Genomic DNA, 13,639 nt, shown 5'->3' on the forward strand with positions numbered 1-13,639 from the left:
AAAGTTAAACGCACTGCGCCAAGATAAAGCCTTTACTCCATCACCCTCGCGTAGGGATGGTGCAGTGGTCCCCCTTTCCAGGTCCTTGTCTCCCTCCGTCGGCCTGGGGGCGCCCTTTCGCACGGCCTCTCTATCCCAGAGCTCTTCTCGATGGTTTTCCCTCCCGGATCGTGAAGGCTGGAGGGAGTGGTCACACGCCTTTTCCCCTAGTCGCCCCCCTCTAGCCCACAGTCTCGCTGCCCTGAGCCTCCCGTGCCGGCGGGCCGGCCGGGCGGACAGGAGGGCGCGCGGGGGGCGCGCGGGGGGGGGGCGGGGGGAGTTCCGGTTCCGGTTCTTTGTGCAGCTGCAGCAGCGGCTCCGGGAAAGATGGCGGCCCGGGCGGGTTTCCAGTCTGTGGCTCCGAGCGGCGGCGCCGGAGCCGCAGGAGGGGCGGGTGCGGCGGCTGCCCTGGGCCCGGGCGGGACACCGGGGCCTCCGGTGCGAATGGGCCCGGCGCCGGGTCAAGGGCTCTACCGCTCCCCGATGCCTGGAGCGGCCTATCCGGTGAGTGGGGCAGGAGGAGGGGCGCGCGGGCCGGGGGCGGGGCCGAGCGGGGGCCTGGGAGTGACAGGAGGGGGGAGGAGGAGGAGGGACGCGCCTGGGAGGGATTCGGGCGCCGAGTTGGGGTCGGGGGAGACGCTGCGGGGAAGGGAAGGGAGGCTGTTAGCATCCCCACCTGCTCCTAGAGGCATTGTTTTCTTGGGGAGTCAGGATGTAAAACCAGGGTGGACGAAGTGAGGCCAAACGTGGGCCTGTGAGACCTTGAGTGCAAATGGCCTAGGCAGCTCCAGTGCCCAGGAACACAAGGTGTAGCTGGCAAATTGAGGTCAGCTTCTGAGGAGATAGTGCCTGACAGTACTCTGAGTAAATATGGCACTAGAAGAGATGTCCAGTGTGCCAGACACAAAATAGACGGGGGAGAATTTGAGTATAGTCTTGCTGTCTTTGCTTTGGGGCTATATTCTCCCGTGGAGTCAGGGCTGGAGAGTGGAAGTTCCAATTACTTGGATGTCAGAGAGGTAGAGGGCTCTCCTCCCACCTCACCATTGTGCTCCACCTCACCCCACTGCCTTGTTTCATTCAAAGAACTCAGGCCTCCCCCACTTTCCCTTTCTTGGTGGGATTTGCAGGGGAAGCCATGACATCTCTAGGTCCTCTCCCCTCTGTAGAGACCAGGTATGCTACCAGGCAGCCGAATGACACCTCAGGGACCTTCCATGGGACCCCCTGGCTATGGGGGGAACCCTTCAGTCCGACCTGGCCTGGCCCAGTCAGGGATGGACCAGTCCCGCAAGAGACCTGCGCCTCAGCAGATCCAGCAGGTCCAGCAGCAGGCGGTCCAAAATCGGAACCACAAGTAAGATGATCCCAGGGTGGAGGGAGGGAGGGAGGAGGCCTGTGCAGATGCAGGTGCTGGGGTACCTGAGCAGAGAAGTGGCAGTGCTGTGTCAGCAGACGGTGCTCATTCTTGAAATAATCGCTTCGTGTTTGTTAGGGGCGGGGGTGTCTTTGATTTGAGACAAGCTTTGCAGTTCCTTCACTTTACTATAAATGGAGGTGCTGACAGCCTGTCTTCATGTTCTGGCTAGTTCCATCCCAACCTGATAACAGTATTTATTTCAAACAGTGCAAAAAAAAAGAAGATGGCTGACAAAATTCTACCTCAAAGGGTGAGTCCAGGCTATAGACCTTCTTGAGGGTGTGGTGAGTTGAAGAGTAGAGATGGTCAGCCTTAGATCCCAATGATATCTTTCTGTTCCCTAAGATTCGTGAACTGGTACCAGAATCCCAGGCCTATATGGATCTCTTGGCTTTTGAAAGGAAACTGGACCAGACTATCATGAGGAAGCGGCTAGATATCCAGGAGGCCTTGAAACGTCCCATCAAGGTAACACAGGAGAGTACTAGGCAGAGAGCCAAAGGAGAGGACTCGGGAACCTTCAGCAGGCTTAGGATGAGAAATCAAAGGCAAAGCACAGCTTTCCTTGGCATTTAAATTACATCTCTTCCACCTACGAACTGAGAGTTACATTAGAAGCATAAGAACAGAACAGCAAAGGGGGAGGGGCTTTTGATATTTCTTGCACCAGAAATATACCCTGTTGGTGTTTTTGCCGTAACTGCTCTGCCACCTTGGGAACCTGGCATCCCAGTGAATGCATTTGCACTCAGGCCAGTGGCCTGTGCTCCTCCTCATTGGAATCTCCATCCAACCACCCCAGGGACTGGGTAGACAGTAAGCCAGTCTGTTAGGAGTCATTGTCGGGTTTGGGGAGACCCTTGTCTTCAATCAAACCACTGAAGCCCCCCTGTCAATCCTGTTTCTGCCTTCCTCAGCAAAAACGGAAGCTGCGAATTTTCATTTCTAACACTTTCAATCCGGCTAAGTCAGATGCCGAGGATGGGGAAGGGACGGTGGCTTCCTGGGAACTTCGGGTGGAAGGACGGCTCCTGGAGGATGTGAGTTCAAGGTCCACTGTGGTCGGCGTCTAGGGTGGGAGCTTCTGGGAACAAGCAGTATTGTCTGGTTGGCAGGAAGCCTGACTGGTGCTTACAGCTCTTGTTGGGAACAGCAGGGAGAGGGTCACTGTGTTCTCTGCACTAACAGACAATGGTTCTTTGTGTCTGGCTCCCACAGCTTGGCCCTTTCTGTGGTATCACATCGAGAACCTTATTGTCCTGGGATTTGATTTGTTGTTTACCTCTCTCCTGATGCTGCTAGCCATTGGATTTGGCAGTATCTGCAGATTTTTCAGTTATTTTTTTTCTTTTAAACCAAGTGAATTTGCACTTAACATTTGGGTCATGCTTTCTTCCCTGAGTCCTTGAGGTCCTTGATTTCTGCTGTGCCCTCTCTGTCTTCCCAGCTCCTGTCGGAAACAGCTTGCAGTTTATGTGGGATTGATTTCTCTGACAAGCTCTTTGTTGTTTCATGGGGAACATCAGCTGTCAGGTGATAGCCCCCAAACTTCCCACCCCAGAAGCTCCTTGGAGAAGCTCCCCTGCCATTCCCTTACACTCTCTGGCTCTCTATTTTTAGCTGTTCACAGGCAAGCCAATATGAAAGCATTTTTCAGAAGAACCAGCGGTCAATGTCGGAGCCTCCGTTTTCTCTATATAGGTCCAGTCCATCTGCCAGTGGTGTCATGTCATCCAAATAAAGCTGTTTTTGTTCTGGCTGCTTATTACCTGTGATTCATTTCTCCTCTAGAGTCAGAATTTTCTGTGTTCAGACTCGCTTTATTATGTGTAAAGGTTTGGCTTAACTTGCATCATTTCCCTTGGGAAAAAGAGGTGGGCAAGGCAGTGAACCTAACACGTTATAGGCTGCTGCTTCAGGGTTCTGTTGCTACTGCAACTTGTTTAATAGACACCTACCTTGCCATCTCCTAAGATACACTCAGAAGACATTTTTGAGTTTTATTCCCATTGTTTTGTGTGTTCCTTGTTTACGGGACTGTCTTGGGGAATTTCTTCTGGCTTTTTCTAACACGACGTCTCATCTCTCTTCTCCAGTCTGCCTTGTCCAAATATGATGCCACCAAACAAAAGAGGAAGTTTTCTTCTTTTTTTAAATCCTTGGTGATCGAACTGGACAAAGACCTGTATGGACCAGACAACCATCTGGTAGAAGTGAGTAGTTCTGTTCTCTAGACTTTGACTTTATCAGTAGAGGATGATGGACTTGGGAGCTTAACTTTAATGTCTAGGGAGGGAGTGGGGGTGGGTACCTCCAGTGCAGTTTGCACATTGGCCTCCAGGTGGCACTAGCTGTTTGGTTTTGGTACTGTTTGGACCCAAGAGTTCTTATAGTCTGACTTGTCCCGCCTTTTAAATTTAATTATCTTGATTGCTGCCCCCACTCTCAAGAGAAAGTTTAATGGAGGCTTTTTATACATGCCAGGAATGGTGAGATGTAGCTATCCACACGCCATTCATCTTTTTTCCTGGTAACAAGTGCTTTGTTTAAGGGGGTTCATTAATAGGATTTAGTCCTTACCAAGGCTACTTTTCGGAGAAGGCAGTGGCACCCCACTCCAGTACTCTTGCCTGGAAAATCCCGTGGACGGAGGAGCCTGGTAGGCTGCAGTCCATGGGGTTGCTAAGAGTCGGACACGACTGAGCGACTTCACTTTCACTTTTCACTTTCATGCATTAGAGAAGGAAATGGGAACCCACTCCAGTGTTCTTGCCTGGAGAATCCTAGGGACAGGGGAGCTTGGTGGGCTGCTGTCTATGGGGTCGCACGGAGTCGGACACGACTGAAGCGACTTAGCAGCAGTAGCAGCAAGGCTACTTTTACAGATCTGCTGCTTGCTTTTGGTTCCTGCTTTGTTTAGATTCACATTCCAAATCATCAAAAATTCTTTATTATAATGCCTGATTACATAGTGTTCTAAAGACCATGCTAGCAACAGTGTTCTTTGTGATACAGTCAAAACCAGAATGAGATAGCCTAGCACTCCAAGTGAACTTAACCTGCTCCTTTCTTTGCCGGTGTAGCCGCAGCCCCTTAACCTCAACCACTAAGAAACATGGGAAGGTCTTTACCATCTAATAAGGGAAATAAGTCATAGAATCAATAGAAATTTGTAAATATATTTAACTTTATAGCGGTAGAGCATAGTGCTTGAGAATGTGGACTGTGGACTCCAACACACCAGAGCTCAGATAACAGCTCCACCACTTATTGGCTGTTGACCTTGGGCAGCTTGCTTCATTCTTGTAAGCATTAGTTTTCTCATCTGTAAAATAGGTTTAATTGTGCCTTTTTCATGTGGATGTTGTGGGATTCAATGTGATAATCCAAGTACATGTCCTAGAATACTCTGGCACATAGTAAGTACTCAGTAAATGATAGCTACGTTATTTTACTGTACATGTGTATATTATCCATTTTGTGGATAAAATTATCACTGAAAATACAGGCTAATTTAAATGTGACCCTGAGCAATCAGAATTAAAATGTCCGTCTACTTATAGACAGGAATCCCAAAGTCATATGCGGTGTTTTAAAATGTCTCATGCTGTTGCTCTTCTCCAGTAGCCTCATTAATCAAAGTTGAAAATTCAGTCATTACAGAAGCTCTTCCCTCCCACCCCAGCTCTTCCTCTGGGAGAGCACCCCCTGACATCTTCCTCTCTGTAGTGGCACAGGACCGCCACTACCCAGGAGACGGACGGCTTCCAGGTGAAGCGGCCGGGAGACGTGAATGTGCGGTGCACTGTCCTGCTGATGCTGGACTACCAGGTATCTGTGCTGCCCTGAGGAGGCCCAGCTTTCAGCCCCATCCCATCAGCAGTCTGACATTTCAAGGCAGTTTAAGTCTAGTTGCAGGTAATTTGCCATCAGACTGTTAGCTCCCTAAATGTCTTTAAGGGATAGGGTCTTAGTCATTTCTGAGTTCCTCTTCTGTTTTTCTGCTCCAGAGAAAGCACAACATGAATGCCTGTTGAACGGCATGAATGTATGGCCACACCAAATGCCCCATAACAGCACATAGACTCAGCTCACTAGCTTCACCTCTATACCCTCGTTCTCTCTAGCCTCCTCAGTTTAAATTAGACCCTCGTCTGGCTCGGCTCCTGGGCATCCACACCCAGACCCGTCCGGTGATCATTCAAGCACTGTGGCAATATATTAAGACACACAAGCTCCAGGACCCACATGAGCGGGAGTTTGTCATTTGTGACAAGTACCTCCAGCAGGTAAGAAAAGTTTCCATTCTTTTCTCAAGTCCACTGCAGCACTAGTTGTACTCTTAGCTGCTTCTCCTCTTTCCCATAGATCTTTGAGTCTCAACGTATGAAGTTTTCAGAGATTCCCCAACGGCTCCATGCCTTGCTTATGCCACCTGAGCCCATTATCATTAATCATGTCATCAGGTAAGCATGTGTATGCAAGGCAGTGGTGTGCTGGAGCTGGCTTGTACCACCTGCACAAGTCAGTTCTCAGAATTTAGGAAAATTATAAGCAGGTTATTAAACACGGTCGGTATTTAGGATTATATAAACTTGCGATTAAATACAATATATAAAAAATAAGTGTAAATGTACTCAGAAAGTCGTCATCTCTGAGTTATTATGTTGGTTTACTGGTGTTTGGGCTTCCCTGGTGGTTCAGATGGTAAAGAATCTGCCTGCAGTGCAGGAGACCCAGGTTCAATCCCGGAGTCAGGAAAATCACCTGGAGAAGAGAATGGCAACCCACTCTAGTATTCTTGCCTGGAGATTTCCATGGACAGAGGAGCCGGGCCAGTTACAGTCCATGGAGTCTCAAAGAGTCAGACACGACTGAGCAACTGACATACACATACTGGTGTGTGTGTTTTCGAAGTTACTTCTGTCTGTTGTGCCTGTGTGGTGGAAATACTATCTAATGAGATGTTACTGCACATCCTTTTCCAGTTCCTCGATCAGTGATATAATGTTGGCATCTTGAAATCAACCATGTTGAGAATATTTAAAACACAGAAATTAGCAAATGCTCCAAGTCAGGCTTTTTCTTTTTGTTCTTTTTCTCTTTTGGAGAATCAGTTATTAGAATTTATCAGCTCATCACTGATGAACTCCTGTCTTTTCTGGTAGGACATTCCATTCTGAGACTCCAGCTCCTTTACCTCTGTCTGCTTTTCTGTTCAGAAGATGGTGAACAAGGCATGTCTAGGCAGATAACAGAGTGAAAGAAGGCACTTTCTCCTCAAAGCACCATGTCTTTTGGCTCTACATAGTCTTTGCCTTCTTTCCCTTACTCCGTATTAACTCCAGTAAAGCCTTCCTTTCACTAGACCCTGAATCATCATCACTCAGCTGATAGTAATTCCTACAACCCATACGCTGGGTCAGTAGAAGCTAGTTTGTCCTATATTCATGTGATTAAATTTAGGCCACGTTTTATTTTGTGTGGTGTATATTTACTTGAATGTATTTTCAGAGTCAGTTTAATAAGTGAAGATACTGTAGCAGGGGTTTCTTTGTGGGGAAGGAGAAACTTACTTTTCATTGTCTGTCTTTTGTACCATTTGACTTTTTACCATTATTACTGAGGCTTATATGCAATATATTGCACCCATTTAAAGTCTGATGATTTTTGACAAATGTGCACGTCCTATAGCCACCACCACAGAGAGAGTATAGAGCGTTTCTGTCACACCAACAAGGTCTCTGGTACCCTTTTGCAGTCAGCCCCTTGCCCTTCAGTCTAAGACTTGTGTAATTAGGTCTTAGGGAACAAGTCCTTTACCAGGCCCCCTTGGTTTCCTCCTCAGTGTTGACCCGAATGATCAGAAAAAGACAGCTTGTTATGACATTGATGTGGAAGTGGATGATACCTTGAAGACCCAGATGAATTCTTTTCTGCTGTCTACTGCCAGCCAGCAGGAGATTGCTACTCTAGACAACAAGGTAGGGATCATGGCCTGGATAGTTGGGTGTCACCAGCCCTCTATCACAGCTTCTTGGCTTCTTTTATTTTTGATATTAGTTCAAAATATATTGATACTCAGTATATGCTGGGCACTCTGTTTGGTGCTGGTTGGAGCCAGATACACATAAGTTCTGATTCTTAACTATACCTCTTAATAGCTTTGAGCCTCAGTTTCTGATCTGTGAAACCATAATACCTATTTTTCTAAAGTTGTTATGAGGATTAAATGAGACAATGTATGTGAAGACATGACCTTGTATCTGGCACATAAAAGCAAATGGCAAAACAAACAAACAAACAAAAAAAGCAAATGGCAGCTGCTGCTTCTATTGTTATTACCATGAACATTATTAGACATAGTCCATGCAAGTAAAGCCAGAAAGGCTCTGGGAACACAAAGGAAAACAGGAAGGCTTTCTTGGAAGATGTGATGCCCCAACCTAATCTTAAAGGACATGGGAGTCAACATGGGAGTTGGACTATAAAGAAAGCTGAGCAGCAGAGAATTGATGCTTTTGAACTGTGGTGTTGGAGAAGACTCTTGAGAGTCCCTTGGACTGCATGGACATCAAACCAGTCCATCCTAAAGGAAATTAGTCCTGAATATTCATTGGAAGGACTGATGCTGAAGCTGAAACTCCCAATACTTTGGCCACCTGATGCGAAGAACTGACTCATTGGAAAAGACCCTGATGCTGGGAAAGATTGAAGGCAGGAGGAGAAGGGGCCAACAGAGGATGAGATGGCTGGATGGCATCACTGAGTCAATGGACCTGAGTTTGAGCAAGCTCTAGGAGTTGGTGATGGACAGGGAGGCCTGGCTTGTTTCAGTCCATGGGGTCGCAAAGAGTTGGACACGACTGAGCGACTGAACTGAACTGATGGGAGTCAACAAAAGGGGAGAAAGGATGATGGTACTTAAGGGCGTGGGGGGCAGAGGGAGCCCAGAAAGAGGGAGCAGGGTATATGCAGGCCCAAAGGTGAGCAGAGAACCTGGCATATTGAAGAAATACAAGCTCTTCACTGTGTTAGATAAAGCTCGGGGTGCCAGGGAGAAGAAACGAGAGGGAAGCAGGAACCTAGTCCTGAAACCACTTTGAGGCAGGGTAAACTGGTTTATACTTTGTCCTGAAAATGGGAGGGCCTGGTGCTGTTTTATTTTGAACGCTCACTGGCAGGACAGTGGGAGGTGAACTGTAAGGGGGTTGGATCTGGGGGAAGGAAGCCTAGGTGGGGGATGGTGCAATAATGCGCATGACGTATGGTACGGGCCTAACTTTACAGCACTGATCGTGAGGACGGACGTGAGTAGCTAGGTTTGGAAGGTGTTGAGGTGGAACTGTAGGGATCTGGACACTTGATGGAGAGGTGGGGTGAGGTGTGAGGGAGAAGAGTTGTTATGAAGACCTCCAGGTTGTCAGCTGGAGTGTGCAGTTGTACTCCTTCAGATTGGGAGCGGGAGAAGCAAGTCTTGGGAAAAGGTAGTGATTTTGTTTTGGGGAGTTTAAGGTCCCTTGAGGTGTCAAGCAGATGCATTAGTAGGAGCTTAGAAAATGGACTGTGATCTGCAGCCTGGGGACTCGTTACCCTGTCAGTGGTGCTGGAAGACATACAAGTAGATGAAATTGCCAGGAAGAGCATGGAGTATCAGCGAACAAAACCCACGGACCACAGCTACAGAGACAGCCCTGTGTACCACTCCTTTTCTGCCTGAGAGTTTCCAGGCCCATTTGTGCTGTGGATTTAAAATTTCCCATGTAGTGTCATCCACAGTGGACATGGTGCAGACTGGAAGGAAAACTTCACTCACGGGCGGTGGACAGACGGCGCCAAGCGCCAGAGCAGGTGGGGCCCTGGGCAGCAGTGCCATTCTTGGGCTGCATTCTGTTCCTTGGCTGGGAGAGGCACAGGAGAAGTCATACACTGCCTGCCGCTTACTTTGCTTTTCCCCAACGTGGAAATGTTATGAACTTCCTTTCTTTCTTCCTTTCAGATCCATGAGACAATAGAGACTATCAATCAGCTGAAGACCCAGCGGGAGTTCATGCTGAGCTTTGCCAGAGACCCTCAGGGTTTCATCAATGACTGGCTTCAGTCGCAGTGTCGGGACCTCAAGGTAGAGAACCGGGGACAGGTCCAGAGAGACTTGGGCCCGAGAGGCACGCGTTTGCTCTGTGTCTGTGGCATGTGGTGGAGAGCCAGGGAGGCGAGGGGCCAGGCTTTCTTCAGCGTGTCCCAGTAGGGAAGTGGGAATGAAACCGTCAGGTGTTTATCTCATCTGTACTGTGTGCTGTCACTGTGCACGTTGTAGGGGGTGCAGAGTGCAAAACTCGGCCTCTGCTTTCAAAGTAGCATCCATTCTGTTAGAGAAACCAAGCTAATGGGATTTTAAAAGTAGTAAATCATGTACGACATTATCAGAATTTCACCGGTACCAATAAGATAAAACAAAGGAGAAGGGAGACTGGTGAGACTAGGATAGCTTGGAAAGGCTTTCTGGAGAAGTTGGGATTTGAGAGAGGGGTGCTCTCTGAGAGGAGCTCCCAGAGCGAGGAGCACCGCAAGCTCAGCAGGAAGGTAGGAATGAGCACAGTATGTGAGGCGTGCCCTCAGTTCTCGCCTGTCCTGTGCTGACTGCAGTCAGCCTGACCAGAGGAGCAGGGGCCGGGGGTGCCAGGAAGGATCCCTGAACAAGGCAGGGACTTGTCCACAGCATGGGTGGCTTGGGGTGCTGTTTTAGTGGTTTGCTATGGCTGCCGTAGTAAAGTACCACAGCCCCGTGGCTTAAACAAGGGAAATGGATGGTCTCACAGTTCTGGAGGCTAGAGCCTGAAGTCAGTGTCAGCAGGGTTTGGCTCCTCCCAAGGGTGGGGAGGGAGAGTCTGTTCCAGGCCTCATTCCTGGCTTTTAGTCACTCAGGTGTTCCTTGGTTTGCAGATGGTGTTCTCCATGTGTGTTCACGTTGTCTTTCCTCTTTACGTGTCTCTCTGTGTCTGAGTTTCCCCTTTTTATAAAGATACCCATCATTGGATTAGGCCCACCCTAACGACCTTATCTTAACTTGATCATCTGCAGAGACCCTATTTCCAAAGAAGGTCACATTCACAGATACCAGGGAGTTAGGATTTCAGTATCTTTTAGGGAACACTATTCAGTCCGTAACAGATGACAAGGAAGGAAACAAGCCTGTTCTCTCTCCTGCTTCCCATTCTCTCTCAGGTCATGACTGATGTGGTGGGTAACTCAGAGGAGGAGCGCCGAGCAGAGTTCTACTTCCAGCCTTGGGCCCAGGAGGCCGTGTGTCGATATTTCTACTCCAAGGTAGGCACCTAGGGTGCAGAGGAGAGACTGACAAAAGGCAAGGGGTCTGCACCTGGTGGGGGTCAGTGGCGTCAAGAACAACTTGTGGTTTGTCTCATCCTCCACTCCCTGCACTATTTTCTCCTTAGGTGCAGCAGAGACGACAAGAATTAGAGCAAGCTCTGGGGATCCGAAATACATAGGGCTTCTCCCACAGCCCTGATTTGGCTGCAACGATTTCTTTATTGGGCCCTGTGCTGCCTGCCTCATGGCACCTGCCTTGGTCTTGCTTGGGGCTTTCCAGGGGATGCTGTCGGTTCTAAGACAACACCAGAATGAAGAGGGTCTCACGTGACACCGGCTCTCCTCTTCTCCCACCCCATCCCTTCCTATCCCCAGCTTCCCTTTGCCCCACAAAGTTCCCATGTGCCTCTCCCCTCCCCTGGTCTGCATAGGACCTCTAGATAGTATTAGAGAGAGAACCTGTAGTGGTAATCAGTGCATTGAATGGATTGGGCCTAAGGCCAAGTGGTCTTCAAGGGGACCAGCTACACTGATCCTGCCCTTCAGAGACCCAGGAGTTGGGAGCTGTAGCCCCTTCTCCACGACTCAGGCCTGGGGGCACTCTATAAGCTAGTTGATCTTGGCTCTCCTGATAACAGAATCCAATTTCCTTCCTTCCCTCCACAGGTTTGGAGCAAACTCTCCCTTCACTTGTTGCCCTCTAGCACTAAAGGAACCCTGGCTCTCGGGCTCCACTGAGCCCCAGGTCAGCCTGCAGCCCTCCAGAGGGGCCTGTTCTCTCAGTGCTTCTCTCCTCCCTTACAGGGGGTCCACATCAGTATTAGAGTTTGTTCTCGTAGTATTGCTCCCTCCCAGCACACTCCCTGTAGCTGCTGTTGAGGATTCCCTCCTGTCTGTCCCAACTGAGGGCATTCGGATGGGGGAATCTTGCCTTTCCCTGTCAGAGCCCCGGGGACCTCACCTAGGGTGCTGTCATTGCCAGCGGAGGCTGTTCCTTTCTGCTGTAGTGTGGAGGTGTGATTCATTCATTCACTCCGCCCTGCCTCTCCCATCCCTTCTTGGAGAAACAGGCCTGCAATCAAACGGGTAAAAGCCCTGGGCCACCCCTGTCTTCCTGTCCCTTGTCTGCCCAGTTGACACCCACTGGTGACTGCTAGGGCACTGAGGAGTGAAAGCGCCTAGGGCTGGAGAGAGCTCTGACTCGGGTCTGTGACTCTCCCCTCTCCCTGCTTCACGGGATTGTGACTCCCCAGCCCCCGCCCTCAAGGCTTCAGACCCCTCAGGTAGCAGCAGGACCTTGTGTGATCTTGGCCCCTTGGAACTGAGATGGTTTTGCATCTTTCCAGGAGAGCCTCAAATTCTTCCAGGTTGTATCACCCCCCAAGTTAGCATATCCCAGGCTCGCAGACTCAACACAGCAGGGTGGGAGACAGCTGGGCACAGAGGGGGAATTCCGTTCGGCATGGGCTGTAAACCTGCAGAACTGACAAAGCCCCTGCTTCCCCACCCCCTCCTCAGGCTCCTGCGAGCACATCCCCCAGCCCTGTGTCCCTGCCTGTTCTACGCTGGGGACAGCAGGACTCGCTCCTCATCTTCTTCCACTCATTAATCCCCCCCTCCCTGAAAGGTTCTCCCCACAGTGACACTGGACAACCTCTGTCCCTGGGGCTGGAACCATGAGAAGGAAGCTCAGCACTCCTACAGTGTCCCTGTTGAAGATAACTGTTTTTATTAACTGAATTATTATGTTTTTTTCATGGACCAAAATTTTTTTTGTACTGCCCTTATCGATGTCACCCAGTTTTAATAAAAGAATCTTCTGAAGAGTGGGTCCCCCTCCGTACTGATGGAGAGCTCTTCCCTGAGTGTTCCCAGTGCCATTAGCCATGCTCATGGTGTTTGTTCATTTGACAAGTGTTTATTGAGCACCTGCTGTGCGCCATCTGTGGTTCCAGGCACTGGGGATGTGGTGGAAAATAAGGTTTCTACCCTATGGGTCTCAAAGTTTTACCTTCGAGCTTGTTCTGTCAGCCCCAGTGGTCCAAGCAGGGCAGATGCTGGCTGAGATTAGCAGGCTTCATCACTGCATCTGAGTCCTGCCCTCAGTTCCTGTTAAGGAACGTTCTGACAAGACAGTGGCACTGCCATCCTCTTCCTTGCCCTTCTGCGCTCCCCAGGGCACCCGCTGGCTCAAATGCACTATCCTTGGGCACCTGTGATCCCTTACACTCGATGATCCTCAGCCTCTCGAGTGCTCAGGGCTCCCATCTGCTGTATCAGGGCTGGAGATGTTTGTGTTCTCTGTGCCTGTCACTCTAAGGGTCCACTTTCTCAACCCTGAGTAAGATTTTGGTTCTTAAGACTGGCGTGGACGTGCTCTCCTATCATCCTTGTACTGTAGATGGCCAACCCCTCACTGGTAGAACTAACACTCTCCTCAGGATTGGTTCCCAGTAGCAGAAGCAGGAAATTCTGCCTCTGTTGCCATTATAATAGGCTTGCTTCCCACCGGGTGGCTCTTTCCTTTCCTCCCCTGTGCCATTATCTAGCTTGGTTCTAACCAAGAAGGGAATTTAGGATTCAGGACGAAGGCAACCACATTTCAAAACTGTAACTAAAAAGTTAACCTTTGCCTCTGTGGATGTGAATACTCAAGTATTGCCTATGTGCAGTCAAACCCAGCAAGGATACAACCACTGTTGCCAGTCTGGAATGTGGGGGTTTATCAGACATGAGTAGGAAAAGCAGAGAGAAGTGTGTGTGGGTGATAACTTGAAGTGGAAAAAATTGATGTCAAGGACATTGAAATGGCATCTGTTTTCACCCAGGCTAATTACATGTGTAATGAAT

The 13,639-nt window shown here is 49.4% G+C and overlaps 1 protein-coding gene across 1 annotated transcript; it reads left to right on the plus strand.

The window, feature by feature from the left end:
- The first annotated feature begins 170 nt into the window (after positions 1–170).
- Positions 171–12,613, plus strand: SMARCD1 (SWI/SNF related, matrix associated, actin dependent regulator of chromatin, subfamily d, member 1). The gene is made up of 13 exons (XM_025284117.2): positions 171–543; positions 1,209–1,396; positions 1,667–1,709; positions 1,805–1,927; positions 2,377–2,499; positions 3,556–3,672; positions 5,189–5,290; positions 5,587–5,748; positions 5,828–5,925; positions 7,308–7,443; positions 9,459–9,581; positions 10,685–10,786; positions 10,915–12,613. Exons 1-13 carry the CDS (start codon positions 367–369, stop codon positions 10,966–10,968), a joined length of 1,548 nt encoding a protein of 515 aa, XP_025139902.1. The 5' UTR covers positions 171–366; the 3' UTR covers positions 10,969–12,613.
- The last annotated feature ends 1,026 nt before the right edge of the window (positions 12,614–13,639 follow it).

Source organism: Bubalus bubalis, chromosome 4, assembly GCF_019923935.1.
Source record: "Bubalus bubalis isolate 160015118507 breed Murrah chromosome 4, NDDB_SH_1, whole genome shotgun sequence".
NCBI classification, from domain to species: Eukaryota; Metazoa; Chordata; class Mammalia; order Artiodactyla; family Bovidae; genus Bubalus; species Bubalus bubalis.

Coding starts and splice junctions, on each gene's coding strand:
- SMARCD1 (XM_025284117.2), top strand. CDS start 367: ATGGCGGCCCGGGCGGGTTTCCAGTCTGTGGCTCCGAGCGGCGGCGCC. Junction 3,673..5,188: donor CAGACAACCATCTGGTAGAA/GTGAGTAGTTCT, acceptor TCCTCTCTGTAG/TGGCACAGGACCGCCACTAC. Junction 10,787..10,914: donor GTCGATATTTCTACTCCAAG/GTAGGCACCTAG, acceptor TTTTCTCCTTAG/GTGCAGCAGAGACGACAAGA.